Source organism: Nelumbo nucifera, chromosome 3 (genome assembly GCF_055504915.1).
Source record: "Nelumbo nucifera cultivar China Antique chromosome 3, China Antique-T2T, whole genome shotgun sequence".
NCBI lineage: Eukaryota > Viridiplantae > Streptophyta > Magnoliopsida > Proteales > Nelumbonaceae > Nelumbo > Nelumbo nucifera.
The window spans coordinates 109577059-109602577 of NC_142651.1; the positions used below are offsets into that span (position 1 = coordinate 109577059).

Genomic DNA, 25519 nt, shown 5'->3' on the forward strand with positions numbered 1-25519 from the left:
TTTTGCTATTTGCTATCAGGTAGTCCTGATAATACATGGGCATCTTTTAATACCAGCATGTTCGCATGGGTCTCTTCTAATATATTTTTGCCAAAAAAAGGGGGTCTCTTCTAGTTCTAAACTTCTAATATGTTATAACTTATAAGATAGAGAAGATTATGTGGCTCTTTCATGATTTCCTATAATTTTACTCGAAATAATTGTGAAAATTCATACATGTAAGTCAAATCAGCCATGTATATTTCTAGTTTCATCCTGATATGGCAATTTTAGATGCGGGAAAAACAAAAGCATTCACGTTAAATAACACCCTCTGCTTTTGAATCACAAAGTAAAATACGTTCACATCCATTTAATTGCTGTTTCTAAGGTGCAATTTGATGTCAATTATGAGACATATAACATATTCCACCATTTTAACCACATATGTGGTTATAATTAACAAGTTTTCAGCCCTCGAGACCTGAATCAACATATCCTCTACGTCACGTCAACAAAGAATTGGCGTTGTCTACCAGAACCAGATCTCTTACTATTTAACACAAGGAATATATAATATATTCTACAATTCCCGTGATGCATCCATCATTTGTTAACCAGAAAAGAAAGACGAATTTTCTTTCAAATTGCTATATGGTTAAGCTTTACTGGTTACAGGAGAGCATCGCATTATCACTAAAGCAACTAACTACAGCTCTATCTCGTCAAAGTGTATAAAATAAAATGCCCAAGACATGGGCGAGATACATAACTTAGTAGTTGGTACAACCGTACAACAATTTATAGCGCCTATCTGGTTGTCTCTGCAGTCATTGAGTCGTTCATTTCCAACAACCCGTTCTCTTACAAGGAAAATCGCACGTCATCTGTCATACATGTACAATACTTACAATCGAACTGAGAGAGGCGTCGGTTGAATAGCCTGGAATTTTAGTTTGCTGGGAAAATATCTACGCTAATTTGGTTGGCTGTCAACATTTAATCCGTCATATGTGCAAGTAAATCCTCATTTGTACTCTTTTCTGAAGTTTGAACTTGGTTTGACGTGCTGCTCCCTTTATCTCTCATCTGTAATGGAAAACGAAAACAAAAATTAGATAATTTTCAATAGATCTACAACCATAGATGAAAAAAAATGTTCGCTATACATAAAAAAAGGGAACGTATAATACTTTCTCATTAACAAGGAAATCAGAAAGAATATAATCCTTAGAACTCCTCATCACACATATCACTGTTGTATTTAGGAGATATTAAGTTCGTTCCAGTAATGCTCAGAACTAAAAATCTTGAACAATCCCTGTAGTATACAAGACAAATAGTTTTTATCGAGTACAAAATAAATGATGTATACGAGTCTGTGGCTTCACGAAAGAAACAATCCTTAGGCTTTTATACAAGAACGCCCAGCTGTGATCCCTTACAATTTGAGCTTATCTGATATTACACCATATGAAAGGACTTTACCAGTTGAAAACTTGATAATGTGCCGGATTTTTGGTCTGAGAAAATTAAACCCAACCATAGAAAATACCAAATGTAGTGCTTCGTCAAATAATTATCCACAATATAGCTAACAGGCCAGCAAACAAATCCACACAATTCACCATATTTGCCAATGAGACAGGGACTTCGGTGCAAGTAGAAGGCTCAAAAAGAGCAAGGGGAACACCAAAGAAACATGCCTAGAAGTTGTAAGGAAATATCTAAGAACTTGCAATTTGGCAGAAAAAAAGGCCCGTGATAGAGCACAATGACAAGCCAGCATTCCTATAGCCAATCCCAAAAAGCTGAGGGTTAAGGCTGTGCAACTTGGGTGGGCTTCGGTAGCGTTTTTGGTCATATTTTGAATGGGCCCAGCCGCCCAAATCGGAAGCTGTATAAAATGCCAAGTTGGGCTAACATGAGTTGGACCCCTAGTAATGTCTCTGTTGGAGACCTCTCTCTATAGTCTACCTTAGCATTCTTCATTAAGAGGAAATAGTAGAGTCCTGAGGATGGGAACTTGTTTCTTGATCAGCTACTCATCAACAAAAAGATGTCAGGAAAAGAAATATGTGACAGCTACCATCATCAAGTATCTGTGTCAAATTATAGGCATATATCCAACTACTACTACACAAAATGCAAATTTACCTCTAAGTTTTGAGATTTTGTGACCAGTCTCATATACTGATCACGAGCCTCCGGGTAACGAACCATAGATTGAACTCTTGCAAGAGCTTTCTCCACCCCCGCAACTTTCTGTTTCCGACCAAGGCGGAGAAACTCATACTCATCAGACTTCCCGAGGTCAGTTTCTACATTTCCAATTGCTTTTTCAGCGCGGAACCCGCGCAGTCCAGTTCCTTTTCGCCTCCACCGTAATATAGCCTTTTCCACAATACTGACAGACCATATAACCTTTTTGTACTGCTTCCGCACTTGATGTCCCCTAACATGTGCCTGAAAAGGAAACAAAGCAGAAAAATGAATATAACAAGCATTTCCCAATAAGTTATAGCATATATGATAGCATAAAAGTTTAGAACATCAAATTATAATATTATGTAAGTGCATCTTGTCCAAAATATACGATAGAAAAGCATGCGTTGTGAGCAAGCATATTTCTGAAGAATACTTGATGATAGGATCAAAAGGATGGTTAAGGCAGAGATTCCAATTGATGCACTATCACAAAAAGGAAAAAATGTATGATTGTTATTGTATTTCAAAGATAAAGTTGCACATTCTAAAATGTTGAGGGAGAATCATTCCTGCACTAACTATGAGGCCTGGCAGCAGAAACTCTAAATCCCAAAATATTGGCCAATGAGATGTGTATATGAAAAATTGAAATATAGTCTACAGCATTTTAATACATAGTGTCATTTCTAGTTACAGAAGAGCACCTCAAAAGTATTTGTTATGCACTGGTTGACACCCAACAAGTACAGGGATATGGATAGACAGCAGCTCCTCAAGTAACCGTTATGGAAATGCAGAATACAAACGCTGATAAAGGCAAGTGTCTAGTATGCTAATAACATGCTTTAACCTTTAGCTTTTGGGCCAAGTATCCATATTTGGAATACAAATAATGCTAAAATTTATGAAACTTCTGATATTTCCAAAGCTTCTAATTTTTGCAACAATTTATTAAAACAAACTATCTATTTATCTTGCTCAAAAGAAAATTGATGAAAATGCCTATAGTGACGAAAATTATTGATGGTGCAATAGGCATCATGAAAATTGCACCACAGAACTAATGATGCAATATCTTGTACCACATGCATACCAAGATAGAGGCTAATATGGGTCTTTATTGTGTTAAAAGATAGAAGAAATATAGTCTTTTAAGCTAAGGTATACAGGTTTAAACATTCACTTAATTAATCAATAAATGGAAAAACCTAGAAATGTGGTACTTGGTATGACCAAGTACCGTATTGCAACAAGAACCAAGAATTGTTAAGGGATGGCAAATTTATACCATATAAAACTAAATATATATCTTTTGTGCTCTATTATAGGTCCCACTAGCATGAACTTGCATTAATCCCAGTTGATATTGAAAGTCAAGCAAAACAAAACATGCTTTCAACCATTAGATAGCAAGGTCTGTATATTTTCTTAACAACCACTTTGCAATTTGCATGTTCATGAGGTTGCACCTCACAAGGCATAAAAAGTGTACACTCTTTAGTATGTAATTATGTATATGCACAAATCGCAAAAGCCTTATATATAAGGTGTTGCTTAATGAGCATGTCATACTTCACCTCAAACCTTAGGGTGTTTCAGCTATATCGTAGTGTAGGCTTGTAAGGAGAATCTGTTTTCAAAACTTGGGGATCTTCAGCGATACCAAGCAGCCATAATAGGCAGCTAGCCTGGGGGCCTAAAGCCCAGCACAACTGACTTCTATTCATCCCTTGTTTTGCTAGCCCATCAGCAACACTGTTGGCTGATATTGGTAAATGCCCATAACATGTTCTCTGTTCTGAATTTAGCCCTTTATCATTATTCCTCTGTAATTTGAGATCTTGCCAACCTTAGACATTCTAGAACTGCCCATATTTTCTGTCCTGGTTGAGTCACCAAAGCTAACAGACCTGGAGTACAAGGATAAGAAATTTCTTTCCCAATTTCTGAAGACTCCCTCTACTGCTGAACATCCTGGGTTCTCCATGCTGCAGCAAAAAAGTTCCCTTCCCAAATATCCTGCTTTTAACTATAATTATTTTTATGTTTGATTTCATTTGATTTAATACTTACATCTAGGAAACACATTTTTCTTAAGACCAAAAATTTTAGTTTGTATAGAGAATGGTCTACAGATGGCAACATGTCAAGCACCCCAGTAAACTGCTGCATCACTGGCCAGCCTTCCATCAGTCTTTTTCTTTCCAAAACCCCACTATGGGGAATCACAATTACAGTTTCAATAGTGCTTCAATCTCAGTATGTTCTCAGGTCTAAGCTACCAGGGCTACATAGAAAACTAACAAATTCAAATTGCAACCTGAAGAATTTAAGGTTAAGATAAATATAGAATACAATTTATTTTGGATTTCAATTTGACTTGCAGATTCACACATGATGAGGTACTTTAATACATAAGTTTCAAGTCCACATTATTTTATCCCATATCTACCTTAAATTGGCATCAATCCAACAAGATATTGACTAAATGATTAAAAGCAATATCATTTCAGGCCAATTATTGAATCAAGGCCCCCTTATTTTTATATAACGTACCCAAATACATAAACTAAACTATGGAACTAAATCTCTTTTTGCAGTTTGGTAAATTAAATATGAAACCTGTAAATTCTAAGTACTCAGAAATTTATCATTGAATCCAATATGAAGCACATAACTTAACAAAAGGACGGAAAAGAACTAAATACAATTCCTCACCTGAATTTTTACAATTCTGTTGCGTATCTTTAAATACTCTTTACGCCCCTTCCAACCACGATATTTTTGCTGGATTTTTACAGCCGCAGAATGCAAATAATCACTATAATGGCCGATCTTTTGGGGCTTGTTTTTCAAGGAGGAAAGGGCAACTAGATCAGTTGGAATCTCAGAATTTTCATTACTCTTGGTTAACTGCCTCTGTTTGAATGATCTGGCACGGAATGCAGCTTGAATGAGAGCAGCTGCTTGAGCTGATTTCCTAACAGCAGCAAGTGATCCTTTCAGGGAACACTGTTCCTCCCTGCTTCCATCTAGAGGAACCACACTCTGCTCCTTCGCTGTCTCAATGGCCTTTTCTGCTGCAATAGTGGCAGCGACACTGTCCATAACACTTTCCCTAAGAGTCAACAAAGAAAGGTGGCTAGTCAAATCTGCTTCAGCTAAATATCCAGCGATTCCCTTGTGCCCTCTACTTGATGCCAAATCAGCAGCTGTTCGCCCTCCAGGATATTTTGGAGTTGGGTCATCCACTGCACCTGGAGCTGCTCCCAATCTTACAAGTTTGACAACAGCTTCCTCCCTGATAACAAATCCACAAGACACTTGGCAGGGTTAAAAATGATGGTACAAGAAGGATGTCTGTTCAAATACATGTTTAAAACTGAGAGTTTTAGGAGATATTAACTACCAAGTTTTTATGGACCTTATTAACAGCAGTCGTCTATGTGGAAGTTAAGATTATGTTCATATGCTGAAGAGAAAGTGGTCAGCAAACAGGTAAGCTCCTAGTTATTCCTTTTCCCCTCATTCTTCAAACCATTCTTAATATCCATCATTTTTTAAACATTAAATCAACAATCCATTGCCCACTTCAAGTTTCGTTTCCTTTCCCACTTGGGCACATTTCTTTTCAAATTAACCATCAGCTGAAATCCTCAATCTACCCAACTAAAGCACATATCCAAGATGCTGGGTTGCTTATTGCTGATGTTTCATGGCTCCTCCCATGGTGGTTTTATGTTTTTTTTTAATGGTGGACAAAGTACAAGAGGCAGTTCGTTTCTTCTCATGCTTCTAGTATTTGGTTAGTGACAAAACAGTGGCAAGTCATGGTACTTTTTTAATGGGGGATCCCTCTTATCATTTTCTTTGGTCTCATCTTGCTGTTCATTACAACATGAAGTCATGAACATTGACAAAACAGTAGCAAGTCATACAGAGTTAATTCAAACAAATCCACAATCCCTTAATGGCAACCATATTTTCCTTTATATCACTTTTTTAGGGCAAATTATTGATTCCCCCACCTCCCAAAATTGTCACTGGTTGTAACAGTGACAGGTGGGGGAAACTGACACAATTCCGTGGGGGGGGGGGAGGTGGCTGATAAGTAGGGGTTTTGCAAAATAAAATAAATAAAAATTTGTGAGGTGGGGTAGACTATAATTTTCACCTTTTTCTACAACCCAAAAAAACTGCTTTGCATTATATCTGTATTTTTTTCCTTGGTTCATTCATTTTGAGTTCATAATTTCTTATCAGTTCCAGTTTAATCTTTTTGTTCAAAGCTTCATAGGTTTTTCTTGCTACCCCCAATTATTCTTCCAAAGAAAGTAAATTTAGCATGCCATTTTTAGCTCAGGTTTGCTTTCGAAACCCTAACTCTTGAGTTTTTTGTGGCATATGTCACTTTAACCCTGGCACTCTTAAGAATCAATTATTTATTTGTTGAATTCTAGAGATCCAGGATTTCATGATTGATAGTCATCCAGGATTTTAGCTCAACAAAACATCTTTAGATTAGATTTATGATATTTCTCTGTTTCATTAACATAGATTTATTCTCATTTGCTTGGTATTCTATATTTTTTATGAGCTTCTTTTAGTACTAAATTATGTTAATTATGATACAACAGGTCACTGTGTCAATCATCAGTTGGAACATTTGATTTGACCCACTCCCATTTACAGGTCAGTAGATGATTCAGATTTTAAACAGGGTTGCAGAGGATATACATGCATGTCAATTGAATACTTTGATCGCTTATAAAATAAGTATAACACTATCCAGATAAATTCAACCAGAACTTGAGAAATAAAATGCTTAAGGTAACAATCTGACCTCCCAAAGTATGCTGCCCAATGAAGTCCTGTCCTTCCATGTGCATCTCTAAAACTAGGACTTACACCAGCAGCAACTATGGGACCCATGGCCCACTCATAACCAAGAGCAGCCGCAAGATGAATGACCCCTTGGCCGTCATCATCCAAAATATGTGGCCCTTTGCCACCTTCATGAACTTTGCAGACTAGCCATTCATACAATCTGTCCTTCAACAACTTCTGGATCAACACATCTCTAGGATTTTCATGATTTCCATCAAAAGACAGTGAAGCCTTCTCAATCTGCCCCCATTCCTTCTCATCATCAGTCCTCATTGAATATATATCTTTCTTCAGTCTACATTTATCACAGTTATCAACAGAGCAATCCAACCATTTTCTCTCTAATCCCAGATATAGCATTTTTGCAAAACGTATTTGAAGACGCATCTCATCTTCTGGATCACTTCTGATAGCTACTGAAACATCTAATGGCTTTTCACGATATTCAAATTCCCGTACTTCACTGCAGGCCAATCTATTACTGCAGGTGATATAAAATGGAACACGTCCAGGAGCATGTGGTGGTGCTTGACATCGAAGGACATTATCTGTCAAAACTTCAGCAGAAACCTCAACATCACCAAACATGCAGCACCATTTTGTACTTGTAAAGTGCTTTGCGTCACTCAGGAATGTACCTGATATCAGAACCTGAAAGGATAGCCATTAACTTTTTGCAGGTAAAATCAACACATTGTAAGTATCGATTTATAAATCATTAGCAATTGAAGACAATGACCACACACACACATGAAAATTTCACTTTGTGACGAATATGATAACCAAGTCATCAAAAAATAAAATACAAATTACCTTTGTCTCAATCCCAGAATAAGCCCAATCTGGTGAAAAATCGTGAATGCTGAACAGCTGTTCTTGGGAAAGGAAAGGACCAAGTGAATCAATGTCCAATTGAATATGGCGTGAGAAACTTGATACTTCCTTGTCTCCATTCTGAGTATCAAGAGTATTCCAGTAATTACCAGAGTCTGATGCCATCAAGGAATCATCACAGTCCCCACCAATTTCTTTATTCATCCATCTTCCAAAGCTGTCAAGTTTCTTTAGCTCTCCTAATTCTTCATTATATGGACCAACTGCTGGAGCATCATTTTGAAATGCTAAGAATTGGTTATTACCAGCAACCATTATATGAGACCCAGAGTTACTCTGAAACTGAGGATGTAATAGTTGGAGATCATTCCCTTGTTCCACCTGAAACACATTACTTGCATTATTTATAGTACTCTTGTTACAGGGGAGACATTCTACAAGCCAGGCAGTCTATTTTTCTGATGTTCCTGAAAGACATGAGCAATGTACTAAAACATATGATGCTCCTAAAAAATAATAATGTCTACCACTCCACCAAGACATACAAAGTGATTTTTCATGTCCCAATGCATGTCAAATAATATCTATGCTTCTTAATGGGCATAACTAATCACCATGAAAGCCTTCCTATACATTCATGGGAGTGCCCTCGGTTTGTAGCTTCTTGCCATATAAAAGATTTTACCAGTAAAGACAATGAAGCAAAGGAAGAAGACCCCATCTAAGAAAGCAGCTAGACATGGGGAATAACAGGAAATATTCATACATCAAACCTAATATATAAAAGTTCATGGAAATGGAACTTTCTGATTCAAGATGTTATATATTAATGTATACAATTAGAACTATAAAAATCACTATGAGGGATAACTAGAAAGCAAAAGGCTGACCTGAGATATCCTTGGAACTTCCCCAATTTGGATGTGCCCATCAGGAAAAAGGCTATCTCTGGCCATGCTATAGGGATCCAACTTAGCATCTATAAGCTTTTGAGTAATAATATCAGCACCATTGGACTGATCAAAATAAATCTTCTGTCCATGCATGCTAGTAAAATTTCTGCTTGAGTTGTGAATGTCAGGCCACATAGATGGGCTAGCATCATGGCCAAAACTAGCTCCAGCATAGCATGGATAATTGCTCGATAACTCGGAAAATCCTGAAAAGCAACAGAGGCAACATGTCACATGATTAAATTCAGGAAATAGACGAATTGTACACAGGAAAATAAAAAAAAATGGCATCCCAATATATAAAAGCAAACTATAACCCTGCATACAATGAGGGTGTACGGCAAAGTGTTTTGTACTGGGATCGAGTATGCTATAGTCCTGCATAAGTACCGATATTTTGTATAATTTGCAGCAGGCCCTTTGCATTCTTGATTAGCCTAGGATTTTGTATGTATACAAATATAATATACATGTAGAAGCTATCTGAAGATAGAATAGACGATCAAGGGGTTGAATACTTTAAGGATTACAGAGTTGACAAGGGCTGCTGTAATACTGACTGGAGAAGAGATTCGTTGGTTCAAATACTGGGTCAATGTGCTGTTTCAGCAAGGGAAAATCTTGACCAGAAGAATTTGAAAGATGAAGGTAGTAGAAGATATTGGGTGAAAGAAAGGTAAACAAAAAGGTAAGTGCATATCTTTGTATGAGTTTTTTGGGCAAAGGGGTTAACAATTGCTGTGTTTGCCTGAAGGCAGGAGAAGCTCAGGTTGGGGACAGGTCTCCCAAACTCTTCAGGAGTTTCTGCAAAGCAAAGATAATGAAAACAGGTTGTCTGTTGTGACAGTACAGAAGAGATCTTTCAGTCATAGTGACTTCTGTTGAAAAGAAACAGATAATCTCAGCCACTGGAAACAGCATGGGTAAGCTGGTGGTTGATAGAGGCAAAGAAAAAAACGGTAGGAAAAATTCATGATCTATAACAAACAAGAAGTGAGATTGAATGAGGGTAGGAGAGGATATTCTGGACATTTTAATTTGAAAATACCAATATTATAATCACCCCTTTTGACAGACATAGAGCACTGTTAGATGTTGATGAAGACACCTTGGAGTTAGCAGCTGAAACAACCCAAACTTTTGATGGTCAAATGATGATTTTGAAATGGTATCTGCTCTTAAATGCTTAGGAAATCTGCTCAGATGATGGAGTGATGGTTACAGTGCTGGGGTTGCCATTTCACTTGTGGCAGAAAGAAACAGTTCAATCATTAGCCTCTGTTTGTAGGTGTCGAACAGAAGAAGTTTTTCTTGATGATCTCTATTTGGCTGCTATCAGGATAGTCAGAGCAAGACTTGAATGCATCCCTGGGAAAGTGAAGGTATGCTCGAATGTGGTTAGTGACCTCCATTGAAGCTTCTCTATGGAGTGATGGTAGCAGGAAGGAAAGTTTGAATGGGTTGCTTTACGTGGTAACTCCGGATTGGTGTATTCAAATGAAAGTGTATGATCTTCCAAAGATCAGAGCATAGTCTGGGGAAGGAGGTTGAAATGCGCCATATTACCATAAATGGAAGGCTTCAAAGTCCCTCTCATTCAGTACATGGAAAATAATTCACACAGGTGCCTGCAACTGAGATGTTTGTTCAGACTTCTGATGCTCCTTGTAGTGGGGTGTGTTGCTTAAGGAAAATGGAAAGATGCATGGTGTGAGCTTGAGCCAAGGCAGTTGGGAAATTCAGTTGACCATGATCTCACACGTGCTTTGGCGAGTGGTTGCATGTGTAGTAAAATTATTAATGGGCCAGATGGTGGTCCATGAGGGTTTGTCACATGACAATTTTAATAATCAAATGATCAATATTGGGCATGGGCCATTGTGTGTAGAAGCTCGATCGATCAACATATTTAGGCGAGGTGAGATGAGATTAGTGGAAGGTTAAAGTATGCATGTGGCCTCCAGTTTGGGGTGGATGGCAGATGGGACTTATTGTCAATTGTCACCTTCTTCAAAACCCTCTGGTCACATTAACAAGTTACAGAGTGAGAGCTCAGGTGATGGCTACATATGGGTTGCGACCAAGTATGTCCATAATGCTTGTGATGGAGAGGCAAAGAAGATGATCTTTCATTCAGCAAAGAATGGGAATGAAATTGGAGGAATTGTTGAAACAAGTAAATGTGTGACTCCAGAGATGTCGTTGGGAGGTGATGAAGACAATAACCTAGGTACACAAGAGATATGATGGTATCAACAGGTAAGAGTTGGAACCTCTTCAGTTGAAAAAGATGAGGAAAGTTTGCATTCTCAAGAAGAAAAAACGGGATTTCTCAATGGGTTTAGAAGAGGAAAAGTTGGCCGATGTGGAAGAAGAATATGTGGTGGATGAGAGACAAGGGGCTTTTACTAGACAAGAAGGGAATGGGGTGAGGAAGTTGGTAGGGCTTGATAGAGGAAAGATGCATATTTTCAAGAAGGAATAGAGGGAACCAGGGAGATACAAGCACTCAAGCTTAGAATAGAAATGGATCTATAGGACAAAGCTAGTAGAAGGAAGGCATGAGAGTGGGGACAAAACAGAAGATGAAAAAGCAGTGGAGACAGAGATTGAGGTCAGTAGATCCCAGGGTTTGCTTGTCATGGGTGGGGAAAATTTTACGAGGAGGACGCTTTAAAGATTTAGAAAAGAGTATTTGATGAAAATGAATTCAGTGATTGCTCTCAGACATTAAGAGATTCTAACGAATTTTCTAGTACAGTAAGAAGACTTAGAAATCAGAAAGAGGTTTGAACCGTCAAGGCCTTGAAAATATTTGCCAGGTTAAAAGGAGGGCTTTTTGGAATTGGGCTTATCAAGAAGGTAAAGAAGTCAAAGAGAATCAGCAAAAGGAGCAAAGAATTTATACTGTTTAATAGCTCTGAGACTTTATATTGTAAATTGAGTTCCAAGGATATTCAAATTTTTTAGAGGGCTTTAAGGGATTTTCTTGCGAATGGTGGATTTAACTTTACAGTTAGAATGGATGCCAGGGGAGTTTGGGCTTGGGTGTTTTGTTATCCTGGATGCAGTGAGGTTTTTTAGCTCTATTTTTTTTGTGGTCTAAAGTAAAGTTGTGTTGTTCCATGTTAGGCTTCTTTCAGGTGATTTCTGGTCACCCTTCTTGTATCTTCTTTTTTTTTTCTGTCTTAATAAATTTTATTTTATTACCAAAAAGTAATATATTTGCGCCTAGCCTTGGCATTTTTATATGGAAGATCTAGTAATAGTCTAGTTTTCAATTTAAAGAGCTACAATATCAATTTAAGGGAAACATGACAGCAATGGAAAAGTAAGGGTAATATATTTGCGCCTAGCCTTGGCATTTTTATATGGAAGATCTAGTAATAGTCTAGTTTTCAATTTAAAGAGCTACAATATCAATTTAAGGGAAACATGACAGCAATGGAAAAGTAAGGCAGTAGCAGACTTAACCTGCTACAAAATCAACAAATAGACCTGCTTTCTCAAGATGCTAGATTGTGGAAGTGGAACAAGACAGGAGACTTTTCTGTTAAGTCTATGTATAATAACATTGTGGGAGAACAGGAAGCTTCTTTTCCTAGTCAGGCATTTGGGGGACAGTGGCTCCTTCAAAAGTCAAGTTGTTTGTTTGGGTGGTAGCCTGGGAGAAATGTCTTACACTCTTACCAAAGAAGTGCTTCTAAAGAAAGGTTTCATTTGTAATGACTTAAGGTGCTGTCTCTGCATGGTGGATGTTGAGTCTTCGAACCACCTTTTCTTACATTGCAACTTCAGCACAGAAGTGTGGAGACATTTTTTAAAGGCCCTAAACCTGAGTTGGTGTATGCCTGCCTCAGTGAAAGCTTTGCTTTCCAATAAGGGGAAAGCTTGTTCCTTTGGCAATTCTCTGGGTTTTGTGAAGTGAAAGGAACAGCAGAATTTTTTATCACGTTACTTCATCTGAAGCTGAAGTCATCAATCATGCTCTAGGTGTCATAAGGAACTTGTTGTCTGTAATCACAATTTCAAAGATGGTATTTTTTATGGCTCTTTTTGAAAGTGGACTTTTTTTGAGGTCCTCTTGACTTGTACAGACTATTCTCTTTGTACAAAGGACATTTTACTTATACTTATTTCAATACAATTACACTTTACTTTTCTCAAAAAAATGAAAAAGTAATATGCTGAGTGCAGTAGAAATTCAACTCCTATTCTAATCACTTCTATGATCTATCTGTCCTTCTAACTATAATCATAACAGTGGCTACACCCATTTATCCTTTTCCCTTCAGAATTAACACACTCGGCACATTTTTCCTCTTCTATATCTCTATGGCATTCAACATAACAAGGGCTCCATCAAGGTTCAAAATACCAATACAGGCTGATACACCGGTAGGGGTGTTCAGCCTGTATTGTGGTTCACTTCCACCTTTCTTTTAGTTTTTTTTCTTTAATCTGGTTCAGAGGGGTCGGTTTAAGGCCCCTCTACCCCTGAACCAGGGTCTGACCCGAAACTCCCCCTGTAGGGGCGTATCGGGAAGCTCCCGATACACCTCGATACGTTGCGATTTTTTTATCCTTGGGCTCTGTCCGATAATTTGTTTGTTTTCCCTATTTATTGATTTAACACACTTGCACATATATTCTCCCTATATCTCCCTCTTGCATTAACACAATAGGGCTTTATCCCCTAACTTCATCACAAGCTATAAAATGTTGTCTTAATTCTACTTTCTAGTAGGTGATAATACCAAGATTTTTATATGAAAAAAAGCCAAAGCCTATGCAGGTGCCTAGTCAGCTAGGACAATTATGGTTTTATCTTCTTGTTTGGTGGTAGTTTAACAATGTCAATTGAAAATAATAAAATAATAAAAAGGATAAAAGTCAATTGCTGATGAAGGATAAACCACAGTTACTACATATCAGGATATAGGTATACCTGATGTGTCATGTGCTGAAACATTCTGGAATGTGGAACAAGGGATGGTTTCAGAAAGAGTAGAGGTTCCTAGGTCATCCCCAGACTCCACATCCTCAAATTCAGAAGATGGAGTCTGTCCACTCCAGTCTGCCGTACTTGGGCTTGATGCATAGGATGCCTGAACTGTGATAACAGGAGAGGTTGTCTGTGCAGTGGAAGGTGCTGAACTGATCTGAGCATTTTCAGTTTGTGTTTGATCTGCACTTAACAAGCGAGAGATGCCAGATCTGTTCCCCTGGAGAAAAACTAGTCAGTCAATATTCAACACTGCATGAGAAAAGATACACCACAGTTCAGTAATTCACAAATACATTAAACTGAAAATGCTAGTCTCATTGCCACAAGCAGGGAAAAATCAAATAACACGTAACATTTAACATGGTCCAAAAAGTGTTCAATTAGTAGAAACATAGAGCTTCTCTTAGGGCTGTAAAGGGTACCTGTTTGTCCAAATTCAAGTTCATCTGATCTGAATCTATCTGTTTATAATTGGACCCAAAATGGATTCACCCCAAAACAATCTGATAAGATATAAGGGGAGCAACCCAACCGTTGTGTCTAGGCCCACCCACCAATCTGATAAGATATCCTAGCCCCATTTCCACAAGCATGGAAACAAAATAAAATAGCTGCATTTAACACGGTCCAAATAAAGCATTCAAGTAGTAATGACATAGAGGTTTCTTAGGGCTACAAATGGTAATCGCTTCTCCGAATTCAAATTCACATCTGATCTGGTTAAGGTGGTCTGTAATCTATCTGTTTATAATTGGATCAAATAAGGACTAACCCCAAGACAGCTCAATAAGATCGAATCTGCTAATATTCAAATGTACGTATATATCTACATAAAACTAGCTTCCATCAATTAGTATAGTCTCATAGGAGCTATTTTTAAATGATAGTATTTAGCTTAATTTATTAATTGTATTCAGTATCTGAATTAAATCTGTCTGCTTTAGATCTGACAGATAAGATTCTATTAGAATCCAAAATTCCATATGTTAACAGATAATTTTTTTTGGTATTCGGTGCCATGCACCATTAATAACTTCCCCTTACCCCTTCTTCCCCAAAGTGCTGGTTGCAGGATTCGATTCCGCGTCAATGCAGGAATAAACCAGTTAACACACCAACGAGCCAGCCCTCGGTTGGTATATTAACAGATAAAATTTGGGTCTAGTTATATCAGATTCTATCCAATCCTTTTCCAGCCCTAAGATTTCCTTCTCCTTTTTCCCCTTTTCTTCAACAAATGTCAATTGTTAGTTAATCAAATAACCAGTCCTAGGCACGTACAACAGGGAAAGTGTGCTGGTCACTTTTCCAACTGAAGCAATAAGAACCAGGAAACTTCTTTTTCAATCATCAAACACACATAATGACTGAAGACAAAATAAAGAGTTCATACAAAAGAATTCTACCACAGGCTACATCAAAGCAGTGTTTTCAACCCATCGTTGACTGAGCCCATTGGACAGTTGAACCCATTGTAAGCCTCTGGGTTGGTTTTTAAAACACTGTATCAATGTTATCAATATATCAGCAGTTGAGGAACCATCATAACAAAGTAAAGAATTAAAAATAATTTGAGTGCCCAACTGAGGCTGGCTAAATTTTCTCAACTGGGAAGGTATAAACTCAACTAAAACAAGAGAACCAACAGGCAGAAAGGATCAACCCTAATCAATATAACCATAATGAGCATACCTAGAAAGAACTTATCAAGTAAACAAACTGCCTGTAAACCAACCAAGGCTAAGAATGTTAGTCTAATCACTGTAGACCGATGTAACTGTTTCATCATCTGCCAGTTTACTACCCAATAGCTGGATACCAAGTCTAATTATAATTTAGACTTCCAATGTAACTTATCTGTACCACACGAAAAATGATTCCCTCTTTCTGGGACTTTCTGAATAGAATAAATAAATAAATAATTGGAACCTTCAATAATCAATAAACATAGGACATAGGGTTAATGTGACAGTGGAAGTGGATACTGGCCAAATCCAGAGTAGTGATCGGACCCAAATCAGATTGAATGGTTGGACCAGAAAAATTATGATCTAGTTGGCTTTCCAGCTTCCAGTATTTTGATGATGTTTATGGGCTGAAAGATTAAATCCCCAGTTTAACCAATAAACTGCTGACCAGAAAACTTTTTATGGGGCATAACAATTAAACCTTAGGCAGTCAAGCATGAGAACATGGTTCAAGCGTGAGAGCGGCCATTTTGTGGGAAAAAAAAATTGAAAGGTTAGGTCCATATACAGTCCAACCCTCCCAAGACCCCAGATAGATGGGACCAACATTGGGTAATAGCCCTTTTTTTTATTCATTGAACTAATATGCAGTGCTGTAGGCTTTATTTTTTATAAGTAAAAGTAAGTATTTAATATTTATTAAAGAACAATGAAAATATGCAGTACAAGCAGCCCACAGAGAGGCATAAGTGCAATCTCTCACCTCAACAAGCAAATTACAAAGGTCAATTACTATTGAGCCCAATACAAATTATCCCTATTTACCCCTTTGTTTAGCTAACCCATCTCCCATAGCATTAGCCATTCTCCTAACCCAAAGTATTCTAAAAAATTCATGCTTATGGTTAGCCATTTAAACCTTTTCATCTCATCCCTAAAGCACCAGGTTATAGACTGGATCCTTCAGCCAACCTATCACCAGTTTTGAGTCCCCTTCAATCTCCACATTTATCAAGCCCAAATCGCAATCTGTACCCCTTTCATGGAAGCAAGCAGCTCTACCCTAATGGAATCCCCCACTCCCACAGGACCGGGTAATGGCCTTTTTTAACAATTAAATTGATGCAAATATGGAAGCAAAGAAAGAAATTGAAGTTAGTATACCTACAGAATGCATCATCAACTGGAAAAGAAGTGACTGTTTGACCAGTCAAACCTTGTTCGATTTGGCTGAAATTGAGTGGCATTTTTTTTTTGATCAATAACACTTTCATTAATTCATCAGTAGAAAATTTACAAGTGGAAGACAAACACACTTATCTTCCAAGAGTCACAAAGAACTTCAAGAAAGGAAAGAAGAAAATACAAAGATACAAGGACACTAACATTACAACTTAGCCCAAAACAAGGAATCCCTTTCTGCCCCTTGTTTTGCTAAACCGTCAGCTAGGGAATTAGCTGATCTCTTAATCCAACATGTCTTAACTTCCATCTCCCGCACCAGCCATTTGAATTTCCTCTTCTCATTGTTATACTTCCAAAGATCATTTTGTTCTTTGGTCAGCCACCCTATCACCACCTCTGAATCCCCTTCAATTATAAGTTTCTTGATGTTCAATTCCTTAGCTTTCCGGGCTCCTTCCATAACTGCACATATCTCAGCTCTAAGGGAGTCACCCACTCCAATTGGGCCTGAGAACATAGCAGAGATGACTCCATTTTCATCTCTAAAAACACCCCCGATCCCTGATTGTCTCGGGTTTCCCCTACTGCATCCATCAAAGTTTAATTTCAAGAATCCACTAGGTGGGGGGGTCCAAGCCACACTCATTACTGACTTGGTCTGCATGCAACTTGCAATTTCACCCCACTTCCTCAACATGTCATCCACAGTGTAATCTGTGAATATTTCTAGAGATTTCAGCCACTGTACCACCCTAAACTGTATGATAGTCCTCAAATCTGCTGTCCCTCTCTGAGTTTCTGAGAATATCCTGGAGTTCCTTTCTTCCCACAGTGTCCAACATACTACAGCCGTTAGTCCTCTCCACATTGTCCTTCCCCTTTTTAACCGCCACCTGAAGAAGGAGGGGGCGAAAAGGCCCTGCATGTCTGATGGGGGATTCCAGCTGCATCCAAACAAGGAGAAAGCCCAATCCCACAACGACCTTGCGAAGTGGCACGACACCATTAGGTGAAAACCAGTCTCCCCATCTGCTTTGCACAGAACACACCACTGAGGTGACAAGCAAGTATTGGGTCTCTTCTTTTGGAGTAGATCACCAGTGTTGATTCTTTCCAGATAGGCTTCCCAACAAAAACTACCAACCCTAGGAGGTATAGCTCTGCACCAAACCTCACCAACAGGAAAAGGGGACAGGGTAGGACTGGTTGACTGACTTAAGACTTTGAAGAAAGAAGCACAAGAGAAAATGCCATTGGGGTTAGGTGTCCAAATTCTAGAATCCTCTCAAGTGGGGTCTAAGACAACGTTATCAAGAATTGCAAGAAGGCTCGAGATACAGTCGAAGTCTGAATCCCTCAAATCCCTTCTTAGACCCAAGTTCCACCCAATCCCAGAAGTGGAAGAGGACGGGGTGGTGAAAGACGAGATCGGCTCATTTTTCAAATCAGAAAGAGCGTACAAAGACGGAAACTGATCCTTTAGAGGGGCGCTCCCCACCCAGGTTTGTTCCCAAAATTTTATGGAATTATCGGAATTCAAGTCATACCTGATATTAGGAATGAAAATTGGTAGCAGGTCATGAATGGCTTTCCAAGGAGAATTGCTTGTGATCCTAACACTGATTCCAGCGTCCCATCCGTTGTGCTCCAGCCCATGAATACTTGCCACTATTCTAGCCCATAGCTTCTCCTTCTCCATAGGAAACCTCCACAACCACTTCCCCAGCAGAGTCATATTCCTTCTCGTAATACTCCCAAGCCCCAAACCACCACACGACTTACTCCTGCACACTATTTTCCAGCTAACTCTATGATCCCTCTTCTCTTCTCTCGGCTCCCACAGGAAACCTCTCATTAACTTCTCTAATCTGTTAGCAATCTTCACTGGGATTTTAAACACCGACATGAAGAAGATGGGTAAGTTAGCAAGCGTGGCCTTATCTAATGTAATTCTCCCGCCAAGAGAGAGGTAATTCTTTTTCCAAGATACCAATCTTTTTTCAAACCTTTCCATCACCGGGTTCCAGAAGCTCTCTCTCTTGGGATTATCACCTAATGGTAATCCTAAATAGTTCAGAGGCCACCCCGTGACTTCACACCCCAACACTTCAGCACTCTCCCTCCTCCAAATTCACCCCCACTACACAGCTTTTCCCAAGGTTAACCTTTAAGTTGGACAGTTGCTCAAACAGTTGTATCACCGACTTTAAATTCCTGATAAACCTCACATTACCACTTCACAAAACAGAATCGTGTCATCAGCAAACTATAAATGTGTGAGGGGGTTTCCATCCTCCCAACCCTCCAGCCTCTAATGAGCCCCCTAGAATCTGCTCTGTGAATCAATTTCCCCAAAACCTCCGCAATTAAAATGAACAAGAAAGGAGAAAGGGGGTCTCCTTGTTTTATACCCCTACTGGCTGGAAAGAAATCTACCACTGTCCCATTCACTAGCACTGAATAATGACAATTCCGGACACAACCCATGATCCACTTACACCATCTAGCCCCAAACCCGAATTTGGTTAAAACTTTCCTCAAGAACTCCCAGTCCACCAAGTCATAAGCCTTTTCCAAGTCCAGCTTACAGACCACTCCCTTCTTCTTATCCCTCTTAAAGTTCTCCACACTCTCATTAGCAGTTAAAATCTGGTCTGTAATTTGTCTTCCACTCACAAAAGCTCCTTGATAGTGTTCAATGATATCCGGAATTACCTTCTTCAGCAAACTTATTGGCCTAAAATCCTTCGGGTGGGATGCATCTTTCTTTTTGGGAATTAAGGCTATAAATGTAGAGTTCACACCCGGGTTGACAATTCCTCTCCTGAAAAATTCCTCAAACACCCGCAAGAGATCATCTTTCAAAATATCCCAACAATCCTGATAAAAAGCCATTGTAAACCCATCCGGCCCTGGAGCTTTTGTTCTATCCATAGAAAACACAGACTCTTTGATCTCTTCTATATTAAAGCTTCTTTCCATCCTTCTCCTGTTCTCCACCCCTACATCTGGCCAATCCAAACCTTCTACCCACACCCTTTTACTCACAGGCCTTCTTAGAATAGATTTGAAATGCTCCACACAGGCCCTGGCAATCTCCTCTTGCTGTACTAACTCAACTCCATCTACTACCAATTTGGAGATAAAGTTCTTCCTTCTCCTACCATCTGCTAGAGAGTGGAAATACCTAGTGTTTCTATCTCCCTCTTGCAACCATTTACACCGAGATTTTTGCCTCCAGCTAACTTCCCCCTTGTGTAGGCAATCTTCTAACTGTCTTCTCAATTCTCACCTGAGGTCATTGTCTTCCTCTCCAAATTCTCCCCTTTCCTCTTTAAAGTCAAGGCTTTCAATCTTCTTCATCAAGTCTCCCTTTCTTTCTTCTGTCCTCCCGAACTCCATCAAGTTCCACTCCTTAATTCTTGGTTTCAAGAATTGTAGTTTCTTATGGAATTTTATCCCCTCCCACTCCACCGATGGGTTACACTCATGCCACCACTCCCTCACTTTGTTAGTAAACCCTGGATGCAGTAACCACATATTTTCAAATCTAAAGGGGGTAGGACCTCCACACCTTCTTTCCTCCTTGCATAACACTATGGGCCAGTGATCCGAGGTCACCCTTGGGAGAGCTCTAGCATCCAAGGTTCCCCAATGTTCTTCCCAATCCAAAGAGAACAAGAATCTATCCAGCTTAGAGCAAATGGGTCTAGATTGGAGATTTGACCATGTAAATGCCTTATGCGCTAGGGGAATCTCTTTAAGCTCAAAGGCATCCACAAAACTGTTAAACTTCCTCATGCTTTTTGTCACCCTCTGGTTAATCTTATTGGACTCTTCCGAGAACCTTATCACATTGAAGTCCCCACCCATGCACCAAGGCCCATCCCACAACCCTCTAACATCAGCCAGTTCCTCCCACAACTCCTCTCTCTCTGTAATCATTCGGTCCGTAAACATTTGTGAGCACCCACATATAATCATCCTTTTACTGCTTAAACTTCATGGAAACCGAGTACTTTCCGATCAACTCCTCCATCCCTTCAACCACATCCCTCTTCCACATTGTTACAATCCCCTCGGAAGCACCCCACGATGGAGCCGCCACCCAGCTAATCCCCCTGGCTTTCCATACACTCCTTGCCCATTTGTCACTAAACTCTATTCTCTTAGACTCTTGCAACAGCACAATGTCTGGGTCATACCGTCTTATTACCTCTTTTATTGTTGCTCTCTTCTTCGCACTCCAATTCCCCTCACATTCCAACTAAGGATCTTCATTCCGCTTCTTTTTACAAACCCCTTGCCACCTACCCGCTACTTTCCCCCTTTCCTTCTATCTCCTTTTACCTCGAGCTTCTTGTCTCCTTCTGCATCTCTCTTTAGTCTCTCTACTTCACTAAACCTCCTCTTCTTTGTTATGATCTGCATCTTCCTCTTCTGTAAACTTTCTTTCAACTCGTTCAAATCCTCCAGCCTACAACCCAACTTCCCTACAAATTCTGCTAACGTGTCTTCTCTCACCGATTCCACCACCCCTTCCCTTCCTACAGAATCCCCTTCAACTCTGTCCACCTGCCTTTCCTTCCTCTCCTCTATTCCCACCTCAGTTCTTTCCTCTCCAACCTTCCTCCCCTTACTGTTACCTCCCTCCTTCCTTGCTTTCTCCCCGTAAACCTCTCCATCTCTAGCCTCATTCCTGTCCCTCCTCTCCATTAACCCCTCCTCTCTTCCTTCCTCCCCTTCCCTCCTCCATATCAGCTGCCCTTCCACATCCTTAAACACTCTTTCAATGATTTCCACACTTGTCCACTTCTATACCTTTCTTCCCGCACCTTCCCACAATCCTTCCTTCCCCTCTCCCCCTCCTCAGAGAGCCCGCCTACTAGCTCGGCTGCATATTCATGGGCTACAGGACATGGTACAGGAATGGAATCTGGAACCAAAGACATTGGGGACACATTAGTAGTACAAACCGAAATCACATGGTTACCTGGGACTGAAGGACAAGCTAGAATAGGATTGCTCCCGGCCTCCTTCTCTTGTTCCGAAGGTTGGTAAATAATTATCTTCCTGAGTTGGTTGGGAAGTACTTCTGTCCTTTGGTCAACCTGGTGATCTTTCCACTCTACCCCTGGGTCACCCCTAAATAGCATATTCCTGCTCTGCTTCCGGTTCTCCCGGTTTTCCCCATCTGATAAACCTTGCGCACTCTGTGGTCTTGGAAATGAGATAATCCGATTGCAGTCTTCAACCTGGAATAATCTTGCAATATTCCACCCTTCCATATCACCTCCAGCACAGCTGCCTTCATCGTTTACATTGCCCACGCTAGAGCCATCGACAGAAAGGTCCTCCGGTTCACCATCGTCTTCACCGCACTGCACCCACCCTTCAAACTTCTCTTTCTTCTCTTCAGTTCTTCCCCTAGTGAAACTTAGCTCCGGCCTCTCTGAGAAGCCTCGCACGGGGCTAAGCTCCTTCAAGCTGCGTCGGGAGACCCACTGTAACACCCTCTTCTTTCCTGGTTTCCGACGCTGCGCGCATTCCCTCTTTTGGCTCGCGGCTGGGGACGATGATAGACCGAAACCGAAGTCTATCATAGTCGAAACCCCAGTCACGTGTTTCTTTAGTGGCTCATGCGCCTTAAAAACAATCTGGGTCGGGTCTGCTGGCCTGTTTGGGCCTTTAAGAATACCCTTTGGCCCAACCCCTTTTCCCTGTTCAGAACAGTCTTGGCGCCAGTTACAACCTGTGCAAAGGACCTACCACCCTCCAGACTGCTCACTTCTTCCACACGCGAAAATCCCACCCCCTACCTACTACCCTTTTGTTTCTCCAGCAAATGTTTTTCCATTTTAGTGAAAGTGCTTTTCTTGTTTGAATCCTCCAACCCTTTCTTGCCACGCAGCTCTTCTTCTTCAACCTTCTCATCTCCCTCCATACGAGCCTCTTTCCAGAGCATCGATTCAGTGGATGAAGCCAGCCACACTGAGTAGCACTGCCTCTCGACTAGCACCTCTATCTTTCGAGGTATCTCCTCAGGTTTTACTCCATTCAATAAAATGGAAGCTGAACGAAGGTCTCCCCAAAAGGCCCCTCCTAGTGATCCTCCACACATCAAAGCAATGGCTTCAGCAGTTTCTTGCTTCCACAAATGAAAGGGAAGACCTAGCAGACGCACCACCACTCCATCTTCAACAGAGAAATCTTTGGAGTTTGAACCCGGACACCATCTTGATATTGTGAAATTTCCAAGCTTAGCTTGGGTGTTTAAAGCCTCAACTTCTACTCTGTTCTCAAGCAAATCCAGCAAAGCCTTGTTCTTCTCAAAGGATGTTAAAATAAATGTGCTCTTCAACTTTAACCTTGCTGTTAACAGATCTGCAACTTTCCTCCAGTCAAGAATGGGAGCTGAAGCTTCAACTAACAATTTACTTTCCCAATCCCCTCTCTGTATGTTTACTCCCATTCTGTAATTACCTGCCCCAGCTAACACTAAAGGAGTCTCTTGCTTAGTCTTGTTCACCATACTACTAGACCTGCTCATCTTCCTTTTTACTATTGCTTCTCTTTTTACACTCATGCGTTTCAGCAGTTCACATAAGGCGTCAAGAACTGCCTTCCAGCCCTGACTCTTCCTTCCTTCTGGAAAGCAGATCATCTGCTTTCTACCCTTGCCAAAAAATTCTGTCAAGGAGATAAAATAACCTTTAAGGTTTCTCTTACACTCTACAACAACCCTTCTTCCAGATTCTGAGAAAAGCTCTTTCCAACTATTTTGCTTGCCTTTGTTACTTGCACCTTCCACAAACTCCTTGAGCCCTTCAATTACCCCCAGTCCTTCTAACAGCACCATCCCTCTCTTTGCTTCCCTGATCTTCAAGCTCAGTTGACCATTTAATCTCTGTTCCTCAAATAGGAGTTCCTTAGATTCAATCTTCAAAACTTTTTTCCAACGGCCTACCTCCACAAATTCTCCCATCTCAGCTCCTCCCCCTCTCCCCCTCTCCCCCTCTCAGCAACCTTCTCTTTGCTTCACCCTCTCACCAACTCAGACAATGGCACCAGATGACAACACAGTTCCTCTCCCTCTCACCCTCTCAGCAACCTTCTCTTTGCTTCACCCTCTCACCCTCTCACCCTCTCACCATCTCAGACAATGGCACCAGATGAAAACACAGTTCCTCACCCTCTCACCCTCTCACCAGATGAAAAAACAGTTCCTTCACAAAACTTGGCACCCTAAGATGATAAAAACATTGCATGCTTTGCATGTTGACAAGACCAGAACTCAGTCAAGTTTTGGTCTAAACAACCTAAATAAACTGTTAATTCCTTGAACAAAGCAGCAAATAAATTGAGTGGCATTTAAGTACAATAATAATACTGTAAATACCATAGAATTAAGTACACTAATAATATGTTGGCTGATTTTTTGGTTCTGCAAGTCATGTTCAAAATCTTAGTCAACAAATTTACTAGTAGAAATATTAGTATTTATAGTAAAAGATGACTTGTAATTTCTAGTTTCTTATGTTTGGTGAACTAGCGAGTTATAGTGTCCTAGTTTTAAAAGAAAGTTTCTATTTTTTTTTTCAAAGTTTGAATACAAGTAGGAATTGAAGTTAGTCTTAGAATCAAAATACGACTTGGAAGTATGCATTTGGAAACTAGAACCTTAGAGTCCAAATAGGAGATGGAAGTTGCTACTTTGGGTCTATAAAAGGGTGTCAACAGGTCTTATAGAGAACAATCTATTCCATTCAATTGAATAGAATTCTATTTTTTTTCTGTTTCCACCATTGGTAACCAGATGAATTCACATTGACAACACTAGACATACATTCTAAATTTCTATTGTTGATTGATGGGATCATGGGAACAAGCTTAGATAGTATGTAAAAAGTACAGGTATTGGTATGTATTGCAGTGAAAGGATCATGTCATACAAAATGAAAATGATAGCTGAATGTTTTTTAAATATTATAGCAACAAACCACAAATTAACTAGCAGGGCATTTAAGGGAGGGTAGATGTACAGCATAGTAAAAAATCAAGCTATAAGAAACTACCTGTTTTTATATATTACAAAAAGAGAGCTATTTTTACATGTACTGATCGTTTCTTAGTTAAACCAGAAATAATCAAAATGAAGTACAAGCCCACAAGGATAATGTTACAATGAAAAAAGAAAGCTATCAACTCTGTACCCAGTAGGAGAAGATAGACCCACTCTCCCATCCACACGCACACAACCCCAGATAATATCAGAACAAAAAAAAGAACTATCGTCTGACTCCCGCCATATACAAAATTCATGATAGCAATTGCCAGTCTAGAAACTAAGAAGAATCTGGCGTTATTGGTAGCATCCATAGAATCCAAGGCTCTATCCCCCACCCCCTCCACCCCCAACTTAACAAGAATCTGCAATGGACCTGCAACCCCATTTCTCTACTAGCTGACAAATGTCTGATAGTTCCTTCCACTACTAAATTCTCATATGCCAAACTCTTTTGTATATATTAAAAAGAAATTGGTGCCTAAATGGTTTTTGCATCTTTAGATGATTATCTTGTTTATCTGAAACTACTCTTGAAAAATCAATGGAAAATTAGAAAGAGAAGCACACTTAAATAGAAGGTGCAAAAAGTACCTCTTTAACCTCTCTGTAGTGCACCAGAACAATGTGCTCTAACTGCCTGAAAACAAGAAAAAAGGGAATGAGTACCAAACCAAACAAATAAAAAGCTATGATGATAATATCATAATAG

The 25519-nt window shown here is 39.7% G+C and overlaps 1 protein-coding gene across 15 annotated transcripts in view; it reads right to left on the reverse strand.

Annotated features, from left to right (window-relative positions):
• Positions 1 to 507: 507 nt before the first annotated feature.
• The window catches only part of LOC104607110 (calmodulin-binding transcription activator 2-like), a 49410-nt gene continuing 24398 nt past the window's right edge, over positions 508 to 25519 (reverse strand). For all 15 annotated transcript variants that reach the window (XM_088902277.1, XM_088902276.1, XM_088902272.1 and 12 more), the window contains 8 exons: positions 25402 to 25447; positions 13810 to 14086; positions 8799 to 9067; positions 7888 to 8289; positions 7031 to 7725; positions 4906 to 5488; positions 2137 to 2445; positions 508 to 1068 (listed from right to left, as the gene is read on the reverse strand). In XM_088902277.1, coding sequence (XP_088758403.1) covers positions 979 to 1068; positions 2137 to 2445; positions 4906 to 5488; positions 7031 to 7725; positions 7888 to 8289; positions 8799 to 9067; positions 13810 to 14086; positions 25402 to 25447 — 2671 coding nt within the window. In that variant the 3' untranslated portion in view covers positions 508 to 978. The remainder of the gene's footprint in view (positions 1069 to 2136; positions 2446 to 4905; positions 5489 to 7030; positions 7726 to 7887; positions 8290 to 8798; positions 9068 to 13809; positions 14087 to 25401; positions 25448 to 25519) is intronic.